The following is an 18,366-nucleotide window of genomic DNA, read 5'->3' as shown; positions in this document are numbered from 1 at the left end:
GCTGGTGCCATGCATGCGCCCGGTGCGGCGCGCACACCCCCATTGTTGCCGCCAGCGCGCTTGCGTGACTTCCGTGCACATGGTCCATGGTTCCGTGCACATCCCTAGCATACATTATGCTGTATTAACTTTGAATCAGAATTTGAAGGGACTTTGGAGGTCTTCTGGTCCAACCTTCTCAGTGTAGTAATCTACAACAGCATCCCATTCAGCCTTTATGATAGCCTGACTTCCACCAATTTAAAAAACAAAGAGGATGTCCTTTTGGTTGCTTATGGTGCTTCCCTCTTCCCACAAACAGCACTGTAACCATGAGCAGCCAGCCCTGGGGCAGGACTTCCCCCCTGCTTTGGGAGCTGTAACGTTAGTGCAGTGGCACATACAAATGTCTGAAGAGGGCTAGGAATGTGAGGCAAACGATAACCGAACAATATTTAATGTATTTATTTATTTAGTACATTCATATACCACCCCATACAAAAAGGTCCCTGGGCAGTTCACAATATAAAACCATTAAAACATTAACATAATTACAACAATTTAAAATACAATAAACACTCTAAAACCGAAACTTTAAAACTATGGACTAAAAGCCTGACAAACCAGGCATGTTTTTAGGTCCTTCTTAAAAACATTCAGAAAAGGGGAAACTCTAATTTCGTTAGGAAGCATGTTCCAGAATCTCGACAAAGTTCCTCATCAAAGACTTCTGAGAAAACTTCGCAGTCATGGGATAAGGGGACAAGTACATGTGTGGATGGAAAACTTGTTGAAAGACAGGAAACAGAGGGTAGGTATAAATGGAGAGTTTTCACAATGGAGGGAAGTAAGAAGTGGGGTCTCCCAGGGATCTGTAGTGGGACCGGTGATTTTTAATTTATTCATAAATGATCTACAAGTACAGGGAGGCAGTGAGGTGGCCAAATTTGAAGATGATACCAAACTCTTTTGGGTAGTCAAATCCAAAACGGATTGTGAGGAGCTCCAAAAGGTTCTCTCCAAACTGGAGGTGTGGGCGACAAAATGGCAAATGTAATTCAGTGCTGGCAAGTGTAAAGTGATGCACATTGGGATGAAAAACCCCAAATTCAAGTATACGCTGATGGGATCTGAGCTGTCGGTGACTGACCAGGAGAGGGATCTTGGGGTCGTGGTGGACAGCTCGTTGAAAATGTCAACTCAATGTGTGGCAGCTGTAAAAAAGGCCAATTCCATGATGGGGATCATTAGGAAGGGGATTGAAAATAAAACTGATAATATTATAATGCACTTGTACAAAACTATGGTGTGGCCACACCTGGAGTACTGCGTACGATTCTGGTCACCACATCTAAAAAAGAACTTTGTAGGAAATGATGCAGAAGAGGGCAACCAAGATGATCAGGGGCCAAGAGCACCTTTCTTATGAGGCAAGGTTACAACACCTGGGGCTATTTAGTTTAGAAAAAAGATTACTGCGGGGAGACATGATAGAGGTCTATAAAATCATGCATGGTGTGGATAAAGTGGATAGAGAGAAATTCTTCTCCCTCTCACTTAACACTAGAACCAGGGGTGATCCCATGAAATTGATTGCCAAGACATCTAGGACCAACAAACGGAAGTACTTTTTCACACGACACATAATCCACTTGTGGAATTCTCTGCCACAAGATGTGGTGACAGCCAACAACCTGGATGGCTTTAAGAGGGGTTTGGATAACTTCATGGAGGAGAGGTCTATCATTGGCTACTAGTTGGTGGGCTATATGCCACCTCCAGTCTCAAAGGCAGAATGATTATGAGTACCAGTTGCAAGGGAGTAACAGCAGGAGAGAGGGCATGCCCTCAACTCCTGCCTGTGGCTACTAACAGCATATAGTGGGCCACTGTGTGAAACAGGATTCTGGAATAGATGGGCCTTCAGCCTGATCCAGCAGGGCTGTTCTTATGTTCTTAATTAAAGCATATCTATGTAGGACTAGATCTGATTAGAAGCATAATGTGTGATATAATCAAGCAGAGGATACATTTGGAGTCTGTAGCCAGGACTTCCCAGGACAATCAGAGGTCTGTTCTTTATTCTTATTCCTTCTCAAATGGTGCTCACTCATGTATCAAGGCATGCATCATATTGAGGCAGCAAAATAGAATGGAAATTGTTGTAAGCAGCAACCCTGAACGTGCATGTTCTCATGTCAAGTGTCAACAATGCCACCATAATGTGCATGTTAGCACAAGTGCTTTTCAGGGGTAAAAAAAATACCAAGAACCCCACATACACAGGAGTTGTACGGCAAAGCAATGATAACCCAGACACTCCGCAGACATCTTCTGTAGATATCTGAATTGCCCTCACCTGTAGCTGCTATTTGTCAAAGGGGGAAATTTCCCTTTGGAGCAGAAGGCTTTTTTTCTTAGACAATTTGCAGTTGGGGGCAGGCACAATCCAGATTTGGACCACAGCAGGTGGTAGATTAAAGACCTCTCTGCAGTCCTGATCTGCAATTGTCCTCTTTTCTAAGCAGGATTTGCCCTAGTTTATATTTAGATGGGCGACTACATGTGAGTGCTATGTGCTGTAAGATATTCCCCTTAGGAGATGGGGTCATAGCTCAGTGGCAGAGCTATTGCTTTGTGTGCATAAATTCTCAGGTTCAATCCCTGGCATCTTCAAGTAGGATAAAGAGAGACTCTTGCCTGAAACCTTGGAGAGCTGCTGCCAGTCAGTGTAGATAATAGTGAGCTGGACGGACAATTGGTCTGACTCAGTATAAGGCAGCTTCCTATGTTGACTTAGCATATGCTTCCCATAACATGTCATTTGACTCTGAGAGCACAAGAAGGCAAAACAAGGTAATCAATGTACAGGTTTGGCACATCCTGTTACTAACCCACCTACCTACACATACCTGTGTTATATTGGACCCCTAAGGGAAAAAAGAAGCAACTTTTGTGAAGCTTTCCTACCTGGTCACCTGTGGATTCTTACTCATCACAGGTGACCAGGCAAAGATCTATTTACAAGCATGGCTTACATGACATGTTTTGAGAAATTATATATGAAGATGTTTACAAAGGTAAATATTCATAATCCCAGGCACTGCTTTGAAGTATGTTTCCCCCCCATCAGGAAGAATCTGAATGCATCCAACATCTGTCGAACAGCTGTTACCCTTTACACAGGGCCCTTTATACTGATATGATGTTGTTCCCCATTTTCAAGATGTGTTGTTGGCTATCACAAATCCTTTCCAAGTCTTTCAATTTCTTCCAGGAGGAAATCAACATCTGATTTTTTGGTTGCTGGATTAGAGAAAACCATTCTGAAAAAATTCACTTTGTCCCCATGAGGCTGATAGCTAACCATTGTTGTGCCTTCTTCTATCATCCTTGCTTTTATTTTTGGAGCAACCTGAACATAAAAAGAATGCAATTATTTTCTGGGATGATACAGTCTCTGCAGTGGGTGATGGCAGTGATGACCTGGATAATATGACAGAATTGTTAGCATGAAAATTCAAACAAAAGGGACACATTGAAACTGTGATATATGAAATGTGACATCTATTATGTTCCACTGAAAGGTGAAGTACAGAATGAAGGGAGCTCTACTGTGACCTCCAATAATGCATGACATTTTAAGGTTAAGAATATCTAGCACCATTATCTCGAGGACAGAAGCTATTACCATTACCTAGAATGTTTTGCATCAGTTTTTCAAACACTGATTCAAATCTTAGGGAACAGCTTCAACCATATGAACTGAAATTTATAACTATCTTCAACTACTAAAAAGATAACAAAAACAACAGCTAGGGCATGGACTCACTAGGGCTTTTTGTTTAGGGATCAGTGAAGTTTACTCAGTACATGGCTTTGTAAATTAAGCATCAAAGCAGGAAGTACCTGTATGTATATTTTAGATTGTGGGGCACTGCAAACCCCATCGCTGCCCTCATAGGCAAGTGCATGGACATACTATGGATCAGTTTGTATATCTTCTCCATGCATTGATGCACATGTGGGAGATGGACAAATACATTATCCTGAAACATGGAATGAGGAAGTGCAACTCTCTTTCTGTTTCAGTGCTTTCACCTAATACGTGAAGCCCCACTGAGATTAGATTACCTTACACAATGCAAGATGCACTTTCTACAAACATGGAGCTTGATGGAAGTTATGAAAAGGAGAAAATGCTGTCTGGACACGCCCCCTAAAGAGTAAAGAACTGCAAACCAGAAAAGCTGTTTAGAAGCACTTGGGAGTGCCAATGTTCTGAATGCCCCAGTGCCAGGAACTGGTGCACTCTGCCTCCATGCACATCATCTCAAAGTGAGAAAATTTATGAGCTCTTTTACCTGATGAAGCCTTTTTTCTCTGTCTAGTCCCTTTGGGATCTGTTGAAGACGTGGTGGAATGTACCAGAAACACACATTAGTGAGCTCAGGCTTTAAAATAAATAAATGGTAAATTAACAATGTTAAGCCTGCAGCAAATGTGAACTGCATTCAGCATTAATTTATTAACACCACAGTTAGAATATTCTCTAATTTTCAGTCCCTGGCAAATGTTTGGTTTTGCCCATTAAACCTGAAGTCTGAAACAGAACTCATTAATATCAATAAAATCATTCCAGCAGATTCTCTAGAACAATGCATGCAAACAATTATTTACTCTATGTATAAATATGAACTGAAACGCATTATGCCTATTGATTTCCATGTACTATTTCTGTGACTACAAGCAGTAGTTTTCGCAAAATACCTGAAAAAATCTGATTAGCAAAGGACGTTCTGAAAGAATCATTAGGCAGGATACAAACATAGGCTGTTTTCGAAAAGAACATGGAAACAGAGGTTGCAGAACCTGCAGTTAATTTTTGAAACCGTGAATCACATCTCAGATGTTCATCCAACTGTGGTCCGGCAGCCTCAGGTTTCCGGGCAGGGGTCCCCCTCCATCCTCCTAGCCTGCATCCCAGCGAACTCTGAGTCACTCAGACTTCAGGCAAGGCATTGGCATGTCATCAGGTTTGCAGGCACTGGCCACAACCCTGAAGAGGGCGTGCACAGTGCGATCGTGCATTTACAGCAGGGACTGCCTGCCCTCAGCTGGGGAAGGGCATTTGAACCCTTTTAAATGGCATTTAAAGCCTTTATCTTGCTTTTAAGCCAAGATTTCCAAAGCAACTTTTAAAAAAAATGTCCCAGAAGAATGGGGCTTAGGAAGACAAAATGTATATGGGGGGGAAAATAAATAGAAATTACCCTTTGAACCAATAAAGCACACACCACAAGTCAGAGATGGCCTCTGCTTTGGGTGAGGGTGAAAAATAGCTCAGTGCTCCACTTTCTAACCCAACCAAGAAACACAAAAACTGGGCTTTGCAAAAGACACTAGTACTTTCTCTGGCAATACCTGAGCCTCCCTAGGGAGCCTTCCATACATTTTTGAAACTGAGCTTCCATAGTTTTGGATACCTGTACCTTTTAGAGGTAGGATATCAGAACAGATGCCTAATTCAGTAACACTATCCTTGTGCAATACTTACCTCAGCATCAAATACAAGTTCATAGTTTTTTCTTGTTTTGAGTTCCTTATAAAGATATTCTGCAAGGTCCACTAATCTGTTGATAAGAATCTCAAATCCTTGTGTGCCCTATAAGATATCAGTGAAAGCAAAACAAAAATAAAAAACCCTGAGAAAGTTGTACAATGAGGCTACTTAAGTTACAGGATTATATAACCAGAAGACTGATAAGATCTTTGGTCTAACCTTCTGACCATCCACAGATCAACCAAGAGAGTTCAAGCCTCCATGTAAAACAAGCTGAGAATAGGTGCATTGCAAGAATGCGCCTGGACTAAAAATAGATCCAGATAGGTTACTCAAACAAGTGAGCTAACTGCACACAATGGTGTCAAGGCAAGAAGTCAACGCACTTGAAAAGACTGTAGTTGGCTTAGAATTACTTTGGTTCTGGTTTCCTTTGGACTAAGATAAATTCAAGATACACTCATGAAACAATAAGGCTATTCTCATGAACAGCCTAACTCAGTTTAGGGCAGCCCAGCCTGGGTTAGGCTGCTCATGTGCAGCACCAGGATCAAGGTTGATCTCAGTGCCACCACCTCGCCTAACCCGACTTTAAACCTCAGCCTTTAGCCAGGGTTAAGAGCGCAAGTGCACCCTTAACCCCGGCACTGAGGTCGTGTGTATGCTCGGGCTGCATGTAGCCCAAACATACACAGTGCCGGGTGCATAGGGCACCCAAATCCCAGGGAATCCCACAATGCATCATGCTTGTTGCGCGCCTGGGTCCCAGCCTTCAGAGATCCACACTGCTCTGTTCAGTGCGGGTTGTGTGGGCATGTAGTGGCATGCTGAAGGGAACATCAAGGATCATCTGGGGGAAAGGCAGGTCCATCCCTGCCTCCCTCCCACCCACCCACCCTCCCTGCCTATGACCTCCCACCCACCCACCCTCCCTGCCTATGAAATAATCATGTGTATGGCCTTATTATCAAGGAGAACTTTATACAGACCCTAAAATACTACCTTAAGCAAACACACAAATAAGAGTTTTGTGGCATCTTAAAGACTAAGAGATGTATTGTGGCATAACTCTTTATAGTGCCACAATAAATCAGTCCTTAAGGTAACTCAAAACTCCTTTTTGTGTTTGCTGTAACAGTATAACTCTATTTAGTACTATAATATAACATTCCAAGGGACTAAAAAACCAAAACCATGGAACAATGCATTGCTAAATTAAACTTTTTTTAAAAGTGGGGGGTACAAAACTGCCATATATTTGGGCTGAATCCCATTTACATTTCTGTATGTGTTAAGTCCACATTCATTTTTGAGGGTGAATGTTTTTTATAATTTGAGAATGGCTGCACAATAAGGATATTCACATGACTGTGTGGTGGGGAGGGCGGTCAGGTGGGGGGGGGAAGGCTGTGCAAATCTTACTTTCCCCTCAGACTCAATGGTGGTGGGAATGTGGACCGCACTCCAATATGATCTGAACGGCTCCACGCAGCGCAGCTCTCAGGAGGCCAGGATGATGCGGCCCAGCCTCCAGGTATCCCACAATGCACTGCAGAATGAGTGTCATGCATTGGAGGATACCCCCATTAGATGGGCACTCTAGGTCCTCGGGCACCCAAGGACACACACAATTCAAGCAGCTGGATGAAGGGCACGCTCGTGCCCTTAACCCTGGCTAAAAGCCGAGCTTAAAAATAGGGTCAGGCTAGGCTGGAGCACCGGGATCTGCATGGATCCCAGCACTTTACATGGCAGCTGGATCCAGGCTTGGCTGCCCTAGCCTGGTTTAGGTGGCATGTGAGAACAGCCTGAATATATTTTATGTTTTTATTCTTTCTATCTGTTGGTAGGTGGATTACTCCTGAAACATGTACGCGAATGAAAACAATACACATTTATCTGTTACCTTTATATCCCACTACTTTTCCTCCAAGGAGCCCAAGTGTACATGGGTTATGCCACTGTATCATCACAACAACCCCATGAGGAGAATTAGGTTTAAAACTAGTGATTTGCCCAGGGCCATCTGAGACTCTTCATGCTTGAGCAGGGGCTTGAACCCAGGTCTCCACAGTCCAGGCCCAGCACTATCTACCACACCAGTGGTTTTCAAGCAGTGCTCAGAGTAACCTAAGCTTCCTCCCTCAATTAGAAGATCCACAATGGTAGACCACCTTCTGAAAGGCAGCTTATCTCTTGTTACCAATATTCCCCTGCATCATGTTATCACAGAAGATTGTTTGGTGTGTTCTAGGTTGCACTCTCAATTCATGCAGAGCAGAAGCAAGGCTAGCAAGTCTAGTCAATGCCCTGCATGAACTAGATGTGTGCCTTGGGATGTGTTCCTTGGAATCCTCCAGAAACTTCTGCACTGCTCTGGAGTACTGTGGTAGATGTACATAGGTTCCCCAGATAAATCAATGTGCAAAGTATGTCCTGGGCTTCCTTTGGATTGGTGGTTGATACCCTTACTCCTCTGTAGTTACCTTGAAGCTGGCATACTTGATACTAATACACACACACAGTGGCATCTGGTGGCCCACTGTGTGAAACTGGATGCTGGACTAGATGGGCCTTGGGCCCGATCCAGCAGAGCTGTTCTTATGCTCTTATGTTCACTTAAGACTAGTCCCTTCATTTGTAGCCCCAAGTGGCATATTGCTGTCTTATATCTCAAAGACTTAATCCCACAGGAATTCTAGTCTCAGCAAGAGGCTGCCTACCTTAGCTCTCCACATTAACCACAGCTTGAAGACATCAACATGTCGGCCACACTGAATTGTCTTGTCTCCAGTGTCATAAGTAGTGTCATAGTGTTTGTCTGGCTGGAAGAGATAGCCAGCACAGAGCTGATTACAGGCTTGAAGAAGGCCCTAGTGGAGGAAGAGAACTGTTAGGAGATGCTACATTTGTGAACATGCTTCATCAAAGAATAGTACCTGAAATATGCTACACATCCCACAAATAAGCTGTAGCAGCCCTGCACAACCTGTGACTCACCATGCTAAATCCAACCCATCAGTAGCCTGCTTGGTGCTTGATAAATCTTATTTTGCAGTCCTAAGCAGGCAGCAGTAACAGGCATTGGTAAGCACCTGATAGGCTACAATATATGTAGGCCTGTGCAAAGATACGTACCTCACATGTAGGGATATTTCCTAGTACTTACAGTGAACTATATGAATGTTTACTCCACAGTAAGTCCTATCAAGTGTAATAGAGAGCTGGTATTGTGGTAGGAAGTATTAATTGTCCCCTTTGCTAAGCAGGGTTCACCCCAGTTTGCATTTGAATGGGAGACTACATGTGAGCACTGTTAGATATTCCCCTTAGGGGATGGGGCCACTCTGGGAAGATCATCAGCATGCTTGCATGCAGAAGGTTCCAAGTTCCCTCCCTGGCATCACCAGATAGGGCTGAGAGGGACACCTGCCTGTAACCTTGGAGAAACCGCTGCTAGCCTGTGTAGACAATATAAGTTAGATGGACCAATGGTCTGACTCGGGAGAAGGAAGCCTCCTACGTTCCTATGCTTCCAAGTAAGGACTGGGATGAAATCCCAGTATTCACAGGGTTGTACCTCTAGTTATGCTTATGTGAAATTGATCCTGCAGGTTCTTCCCTAGGATGTGACATTTCAAAGTGAGGAGAAATCCTTTGCCCATGCTCGCAAAGTAAAAAACTCGACTTGTGCCATCAAGTCAGTGTCGACTCCTGGTGACCACAGAGCCATGTGGTTTAAGAACGACTCAAATTTACCTTCTCACGAACTAAGAAAGCTGAGCACTGCAGTGGAACACCCATCAGTTTGTGAGGATTCCAGGTGACAGAATTGGCCCTAGGTGAAATTGAAAGTTAATTATGCCAGATATAATAGGTTGTATATTTCCAAGGCTATAAAAGGCATGCATAAATATTACTGAAAAGCATCCAAATGAAGGCACTAACCTAATAAAATTTTATAGATATGTTTATATCAGCAACTTTGATGTATAAAGTTTATCATTAAGCAACTGTACAATGGGGACAGGAAAACTAAAGAGAAACAGGAAATTGCATATACTGCTTCAAACATCATTAAATGATGCCCAAAGAAAATGATGTGCAGAGTAAAGAAGCATTTACCTATGTTCAGTTTTTACCTTAAATTATAATTCCCTGCTATTCTTTGTTTCTTGTCCTTAAAAAGTGCCCCCTACAAGTATTGCCCTCAGTAAAACAACTCATGAATTGCTTCCGTTTCTACTCTGAGTCACAATTACTGCAGAAAATGAAGGAAAAGGAGATACATTGTGGCAAGAGAAAAGTACTAAAAGAAGCCGCATGTGTGAAAGAAGGAAGATGAAAATGAAGAAAAAGACTCTAGAAAGTACAGAAAATAAGTCAACAAATGCATGCAAATTGAGCACTAGAAAGGGAGAAATGACTGAGAATTTGTAAAACTCCTTGGGTGAGACATACGACTATTGTGGGGCCATAGCTTTGATAAATATCTTGCACGTATAAGCTCTCCAGTACAATCCTTGGGAGAATCCACTGTAGCAAGGTTGGGTAAGATTTCTGCAGGAGGCCTTGCCCTTGGACAGGTGTTGCCTGTCGGAGTAGACCACACTAGGCTAGACAGACTAATAGCCTCACTCTATAAGGCCATTCCTTATGTTCTGCTACAGACACAACTAAAGAAATGAATAGGAAAGATCTTGATCTCATTACAATACAAATAAAGAACACAAGTTGCTTACCTTTCAATGCCACTCAGTTTGTAGGAATGCTTTCTTGACAGTAGCAAACTGCCTCCCCATGCTGCCTATCAGAAATAAGACACATGTTTATTTAATAGGGGAAATCCATCTTTCCCCAACGTTATGGTCTAAAATGTCCCTGCAGGAATGTAACTTGATCAAAGGATAATTAACCAGTGAGGAGGGGGAAACAAATATTCTGGACATAGTGGCTGTACTACAGCACTCTTTCCCTGGAGATTTTTGCAGATCTTTCTTGAAGGGGTGAATTAACTCCAGATGAATTAAACCAATCCCAAATATTTGCTAGTTTACAGGCTTCATAACAATTTTTTAAATTAGATAAGCAAACACCACCATCCTTCCAAGATGCATATAAAGTATTTAAAGCTAACCAAGCTCTTTTCTTTGTCCATATAAAAACAGTACACAATGCTTGCCAAGCTTTTAATTTCCAGTGGTATGCTAATCAACAAGAACAGTATTTTAAGTAGTGAAGCTCTTCTCACGATCGGTTAGAAGAGATTCTCAGTGGTCTATGGGGAGAGTGGATTTGCCCGACCCTCCCCGCAGATGAGCACTCACCCATCACTGGGCGGGCAGATTGGCCACCCAGACGAGTGGTGGCACTCCTGCCAGCCGGCCGCGCCTCACCATGCCTCAGTCGGGTGCTCCAGGGGTTGGGTGCAGGGAACCACAGCTGCGGCAGACACACGATGACCAAGTATGGGTTTTTTGTGTGTTCATGCCCAAAACCTTGGTTCAGCGGTGGGCTACTTAAGAAGGCCTGCCGCATCACCACCGCCGGGAGCTGCTCAGCTCCCTGCGGTTCTCATGTGTAGCATGGGTGGGCTCCCTTAGCCTGGTTTCTGCTGTGCATGTGAATAGCCTCAGCATAATCATCAATTACTGAAACTCAACCCATCCAACTTAAGTTCAATTTAGACCACTGATTTAAATCCTCCTGTATTGTTTGAAATACCCTTGTATGGTTGTACTCAGCTAAATACTGTTAAATACTAAATACAGCTGAATACAAAATACTAAATACTGTTAACTGATACTGTTTTGATTGTTTTTAATGTTGTTTTAGAGCATTGTTTTAAAAAAATTTAAATTGTTGTGTTTTAAATGTCTTGTTTTTGTTTTTAACTAATTTTTTAATGCTGTTTTTATCTGTTGTGAACCACCCAGAGACATACGTTTTGGGTGGTATAGAAATATGTAAAAAACAAACAAACAAACAAACAAACAAACAAACAAAACACATAAATAAATCTTCAAATTTTAAAGACAACCAGAGGCCCAGATATTTAATCTCAAGTTATTCCCAATTAATTTGATGTTTTCTAACCAGTTTGGAGTTTAGTAAGATTTAAATTTAATAACCAGATACAATGGCATATTTTGCTAATAATGATACAGACAACAGAAAAAAAGTAACTGAATATTTTTAGATAAGAACCATATAATCTGCATAAAGCAATAATTTTGACTCTTTCATGTGATGCTCAATTCCTTTGAACTGTTGACGTTTCCTAATGCTACTGCTAATGGGTCACTGCTGAAAAGCAAAGGTAATGCATATATGTTTTTAGAAGACAGAATCAAGATTTAAAAAGATATTGACAGGGGCTTGAAAACTGAGGCCTACATCAGCAAGATGAAGTTTAATGGAGTCCTGTATGTTGATAAAGAAAAATCAAATGCACAAGTATAGGATGTGGGAGACTTGGTTAGGCAGCAGTACATGTGAAAAAGATCTCGGTGTCTTAGTGGATCACAAGTTGAACATAAGACAGCAGTGTGATGCAGTGGCTAAAAAGCTAATGAAATTTTGGGTTGCACTAACAAAGGCATGATGTCCAGATCCTGATAAATAATCGTTCAATTCTATTCTGCACGGCTCAGACCTCACTGGAAATACTAGGCAGTGAGTCTATTCCCACGACCAGGAGAAACCGGGCTAAGGGAGCCTAGCCTGGTTTTTCCTGGTTGCGTGTTGCAACAGAAGTCGAGTGGCTCCCAGCACCAAACCTCCTAAGTGCCCCTCCCCTTAAATTGTGACTCACAAGGAGACCCCCAACCAGGAAGCTGCAACAAACCTCCCAGCATGGGGGTCTCTCGAGAATGCCCCGTGCACTACCGTGACAGACCTAGTAGTTGTGTGGGTGGCTGATCCGGCCACCCAGGGCAGGCTAGCTGCTCATATGTGGGGAGAGATGGCTTGGCCCACTCTCCCTACCAAACCTCTTATGGCTCTCCACACTGCTCACGATCAAAGAAACGGTTTGCTCCACAGACCTCATTTAAGGGGAGGGCTAATTTGGTGGGCAAGCCGCCATTGAACCACTAGGCTCACCCTTAGCCCAGTTTTTCTCCATCGTGTGAATAGCCTCAATATCTATCCTACGTTAACCCCACAGTAAAGCTAATAAAATATTAGAAGTGAGATTGAGAATAAAGACTCAATTATGCTATTCCCACAATCAGTAGAAAGCGGGCTAAGGGAGGCTAGCCTGCTTTCTACTAATCATGGGAACCACTGGGCTTGTGGGCGAGCCCAGTGGTTCCAAGGTGGCTAGCCTGCCTAATTACTCCTCCCCTTAAATGATTTTTCTGCTCATGTGCCACGGCGGCATGCAGCAACACATGAGTAGACCCTCAACTGGGAGGCTGCAGCCAGCCTCCCGGCCTCGGGGGTCTCCAGAATAGGGATGTGCGAAATGTTTCGGGTACAGAATGATCTGTACCCAAAACAGTCGATTTTGGGTGATTCGTTCCCGAAATGAATCACCCTCCTAGCCCCCCCGAAATGTTTTGGAGCCGAAACAAATCACACCCATTTCGGCTCTGAATTATCTGTTGTTTCGGCCCTCCATTTTGTGGCCGATAAAGTGCTTCTTCTTCCCCCTCCATTTTGAGCAATTTGAATTTCCCGCCTTTTTGCCTCCCATTGACTTCAATGAAAAAAGTTCCGATCTGACATCCACTTGAATTTTGGGTCCCAGGGCCAAAAGGTAGTGCCTAATGAGGTAGTGCCTAATTTGAGGCTACCACCCAAATTGCAGAGGGATTGGGGAAAGGGCTGATTTTGGGGAAATTGTTGAAGTGTATGCATCTTTAAGGTTCCCCCCCCCCATAAGGTATAATGGAGGTGTATTGCTTCATGTAGGGGGGAAAGGATTGGCCTAGAGCGGTGTGGGGTTGGTGGTAGTACCAAAGGGGGGCAAGGAAGCTACTAAAAATTTTTTGAAGGATTTGGGCAGAGGGCTGATTTTTGGTGACTTGTTGAAGTTTACGTGTCTTTAAGGTTTTTCCTCATAAGGTATCCTCATAATGGAGGTTTCAGCAGCCCATAACTGTACCTGGGGTGGGGGGCGTGCTGGGGTGGCCCACAGAGAATGATGGTGTAGTGCACATAGGGTGCCAACTACCTCCATGGGTTTCTAACCCATGAGGTACAGGGTTCTGTTGTTTCTGAGGTGTTCTGAGTGTAGATTCTCTAATAGCAAATGAGATTTTCAATACAAACCATGAATCCACTCTCATTTGCTATCAGAGAATCCACACTCAGAACACCTCAGAAACAACAGAACCCTGTACCCTATGACTTAGAAACCCATGGGGGTGGTTGGCACCCTATGTGCACTATACCACCACTCACTCTGGGCCACCCCAGCACCCCACAACTGCAGTTATTGGGCTGCTGAAACCTCCATTATACCTTGAGGAAAAACCTTAAAGACACGTAAACTTCAACAAATCACCAAAAATCAGCCCTCTGCCCAAATCCTTAAAAAAAATATATCTGGTAGCTTCCTTGCCCCCCTTGAGCACTATCACCAACCCCACACCACTCTAGGACACCCCTTTTCCCCCAATGTGAAGCGATACACCTCCATTATATCTTAGGGGGGGAAACCTTAAGGACGTGTAAACTTCAACAATTCACCAAAAATCAGCCCTTTGCCCAAGCCCTCTGCAATTTGCGTGGTAGCCTCCACCCATTAGGCACTACCACCCCACCCTTTTGGCCCTGGGACCCATTTTTTGATCCAAATCGATTCGGATTCGGATTAATTCAGATCCGAATTGAATCTGGGTTGATTTGGATGGGTCAGATTTGGACCCAAAAATGAATTGGGGGTGTTTCAATTTGGATCTGAATCAAAGCACCAAAAATCCAAATTGCACACTCCTACTCCAGAATGCCCCACATGCTCGCAGACTCGCAGGGGATCATGCCCCACATGATCGCAGGAGATTGGGAGCAAGCCCCACATCCTTGCAGGTGATTGGGGGCCACACAGTCCCCAATCCCGACAGTCCCCACTGGCTCCATGATGCAGTCAGTAGTCATGTGGGTGGCCAATGCAGCCACCCATGGCTACAGGCATGATTGTCTGTGGGGAGAACTGGCTAAGCCTGCTCTCCCAGCAAACCACCATGAGGCATTTCACACCACTCATGTGAAGCAGCTCAATGTTTACCAATCTTTGGTGCTTGATATTCTCTGGAAGAATTAAGGAAAATTGTAGGAACCGGCTTAGTGAGAGTCCATGAAAGAAATCCATAGAAAAAATAGTCTATATAAAAGATTTCTTTAACAGAAATTAGATCCTCTTAAAAAAAGGGTGGGGGGGGAGACATACTTAACCTCCCCAAAGAGAGATAAGAAACAAAATAAAAAGAAAAGAAACAGACTGTGAATGAAATGAAATTAAAATGAGAATATATACAGTAAAGTGTGTATAAGGCAGAAGGTGCTATTCTGTGGGTGCCAGGAGTCAAAATAGACTTGACGGCACACTTTACCTTTACCTTTATAAGGAAGGCAGACAACATCAAAGGAAAGCTTTTCTTAAAAGAACAGTCCAAGCTGAAAGAAAGGCTAAGAAGTCAAGTCAAGTCAGAAGGATAATACAAGCTACCACAAAGGAGAAGAAAAGTAAATATTTCCTTCTATAAGAACATCAAGAAAGGAAAGTATGGTACAGAGCTTAATAGAGGAAAAGTAAGAGGATAGGAAAGAAACAAACAAACAGAAAGAATTGCCCAAATGGGGCAACTTTTCTAAAGTTACAGGTATTTGGGTTAGCAAGTGCCCTTTTCCTCCTATACTGTAGACTTCATATTCCCTAAACTGTCCTATATATTTATGGGGTTCAGATTGGCTGTTTCCTATTTATCCAACTGTTCATTTTTATACAAATTAGAAAAAATAGACCTGTATTGACCAACAGAGACTTCCAAACTCTTCATTCCATAAAACCTAAATCATAATGTATGACCTCTTTCCTTTGTCCTTGAATTTTGAGGGAACCTGACATTTTCTGAATTTATACCGGTGATCTATTCAGGGATATTCCAGCTATCAGGTCACTGAGATTTCTTCTGATACCTTGTTATTGGCAAATACATAGTCAAGACCCCTTCGCTGACATATGTATAGATCTTATGGTCCACCATCCTTTTGTGCAGAGCCCTGTGTTCTTGCTCCCACATTACAATGATAGCATTACAATGCCCACCATTGTTCCTTTCAGTAAACCAAATAGCCCAAACTGCATAGTGAAACTTGAGTGCAAAGTTATCATGCATGGCTGTAGCCCAGTATTGCCCAGTATATTTCAGCAAGCCAGAAGACTTTCCTAGCCCACCTGTGGTCCCAAAATAAGAACCAGCAGGAAGAAAAAACTATGGTCCAAGAATCCAAACCACCTATCTTTATAGCCAGCTGTTTACTTTCAGGATCTTGCTTTCTCTTCCTGTGTCTTGACCTTCAGTAAGAAGGATCAACAAAAACATCACTCTTGCTCTCAACTCTTTCATTTGCCTACCTAGTGCCCCTGGAGGTCCATTCCATGTTTCTTCTGGCAGTATCCAGGGCCGGATTATGACATGCTGCGACCATAAACTGTGTCAAGCTTCAGAAGCCCCATAACATTACAAAATGGATTGGAAGTCCTGCCTCAGTTGTCCCTCACCCCAGCTCACTGCACTGCTCATGATTACAGCTGCATTCATCTAAAGAGATGAACACTGCCTGTAACAGTAATGGCAGGAGTTGGTCTAAACTGGACGCTGGCCTAATAAGGTTTCTATATGAAGTACAGTTATTTCCACACAGATATTTGATAAATAGTTATGCAGCCATATACAAGTGGATTTTTATCTTATCAGAAGAACAATATCTATTTTAGAGTCTTTCCCCTCCCCCTTTATTTTCCAAACCATTTAGAACTTGGGAAGGATGGATGGATAAGAGACGCTTTTGGGAGGGCAGGTGGAGGGATGGGGGAAGGAGCTTCCACCACTGCCTCCGAAATGGGCCACAGTTGTCCGCCCGGACTCTCATGTGGGAGGAAGGAGGGACGGAGGAAGGAGTCCCCACCTCCACTGCCACCGCCATCCTTGCTACTGCTGCAAACACTGACTGGTTGGTGGCCACTCTTTATTCTGCACTAAAAAGGTAATTTTAAAGAAAGACTAAAAAATTTCCCTCAGCCCCTTCCCCCGCCATCAGAATTTGCCACACCTACAAATTTGCCACCATAGGCAACTGCTTACTTTGCCTATGTGTTAATTCGTCCCTGGGAGCCTAAGTGGCAATTTTTGTCCAGATGGCTGTGGAGCACCTTTTATTGAAAAAGACAGTTGCTGGTTCCTCAACTCTAGTGGCACAGAATATTCCCTGCTCCTGTGTATCACATGCTTGCATGTGCCCATCTCTTCTTACAGGGTTTCTTCATCCTCCATGGAAATCTCATTCTGTTGTCCTTCCCAGAGAGCTCCTCATGTCTTGTCCAAGAGCTTTATCTTTTTTTTATTTTATTTTTTTGAATGTCTTGAATGGCAGATGTCTTACTATTTTTCAACCTGGTATTCAGCAGCAAAACCTTCAGAACTAGAAGGCTGTAGCCAGAAAGGACCCTACTAGCTGGGAGGAAGTCCAGAAAGAGGAAAAGCCCTGAAGTGTCTAACATTTCTTTCTCTGTAATGAAACATCCACCTCCCACTGCCACAAGTATAGTTAAATAATAACAGTTTAAAAAATATGGTATTGTGTGCTGAATAAATATTTTGTCAGAGAAGGAAAAGTACTGAAGTGAAACAATAATCTGTTGAACCATCCCATTATGATTATTTTGGCCCTGCGTGTTCTGATATGACAAAGATATTGCATTTTGAAGCTGCATTTATACTGTGACTAATGCAGATGACTTCATTCCACTTAAAGAATGGATATCCCCTTCATGGCTACTTCTGATTTGTTTACATCAAACAAATTGATGTTACAAGGTACCAATACTCTGTTTTCTGGTTATTATACATTTTGTGAATAACAAAGCGACAATTTCATTCTAGTATGAGCTACTAATAATATATAATTAAAAAGGAAAATAAATCCCTTACATCTACATGCATCCAGAGGCTGTACTTCTCACATATGTCAGCTATGTTGGCAAGAGGATCAAAGGCTCCATACACGGTTGTTCCAGCTGTGGTACTAACATACAATGGAACCTTTCCCTGAAAACCAATACAAGATGACAGGCTGCATTATGGCACAGGCAACATGGACCCATCCATGTTTGATACGCATGCAAACCTTAAATGAAGGGGCTGATTTGAGGTTGAATTGAATCGGCCCCAATTTGGTGCGAACAATTCACGTGATTTGAGCAGCCATTTTTGGGCAGGATTTCACTCCTTTCTGATTGGTTTTCTGGCACTAGCCTCCAATTGGCTTGAGATCTTCTTGCTTCTTGGTTTGTTTGTTGTCATTTAAGTCAAGTGTTGCTATGGGGAACTGAGCCCCCATTGACTTGGGGGAAGGAAGAGGGAACATTTTTGGAGGGAAATGTATTCAAAGGGCCTGGCAGACAGAGAGAGCCCTTATGAAGAAGAGGATACATCAGGAGAAAGGAAGGAGGAAATGGCTAAGGTTTGATTTTATGGTTTTCTTTTCTCAGTACTGAGTATATTGCTGTGCTATTGCTGCCAGAACTGTTTTGCTGGATCTCAGATTGACAAAGGTGGAACAAAATAAGGAGGAAATTTCAAAATGTATTCAAA

At 43.0% G+C, this 18,366-nt stretch overlaps 1 protein-coding gene across 4 annotated transcripts in view; it reads right to left on the bottom strand.

The window, feature by feature from the left end:
* Positions 1–447: 447 nt before the first annotated feature.
* The window catches only part of LOC128325105 (glutamate decarboxylase 1-like), a 61,906-nt gene continuing 43,987 nt past the window's right edge, over positions 448–18,366 (bottom strand). For 3 of the 4 annotated variants that reach the window (XM_053250569.1, XM_053250567.1, XM_053250570.1), the window contains 7 exons: positions 17,704–17,820; positions 10,285–10,349; positions 9,302–9,380; positions 8,266–8,415; positions 5,537–5,644; positions 4,344–4,433; positions 448–3,394 (listed from right to left, as the gene is read on the bottom strand). In XM_053250569.1, coding sequence (XP_053106544.1) covers positions 3,221–3,394; positions 4,344–4,433; positions 5,537–5,644; positions 8,266–8,415; positions 9,302–9,380; positions 10,285–10,349; positions 17,704–17,820 — 783 coding nt within the window. In that variant the 3' untranslated portion in view covers positions 448–3,220. The remainder of the gene's footprint in view (positions 3,395–4,343; positions 4,434–5,536; positions 5,645–8,265; positions 8,416–9,301; positions 9,381–10,284; positions 10,350–17,703; positions 17,821–18,366) is intronic. The other variant, XM_053250568.1, reaches the window with a different exon arrangement.

The sequence above is a fragment of the Hemicordylus capensis genome, chromosome 4 (genome assembly GCF_027244095.1).
Source record: "Hemicordylus capensis ecotype Gifberg chromosome 4, rHemCap1.1.pri, whole genome shotgun sequence".
In the NCBI taxonomy this organism is placed as follows: Eukaryota; Metazoa; Chordata; class Lepidosauria; order Squamata; family Cordylidae; genus Hemicordylus; species Hemicordylus capensis.
This window is presented reverse-complemented; position numbering and strand designations above follow the sequence as displayed.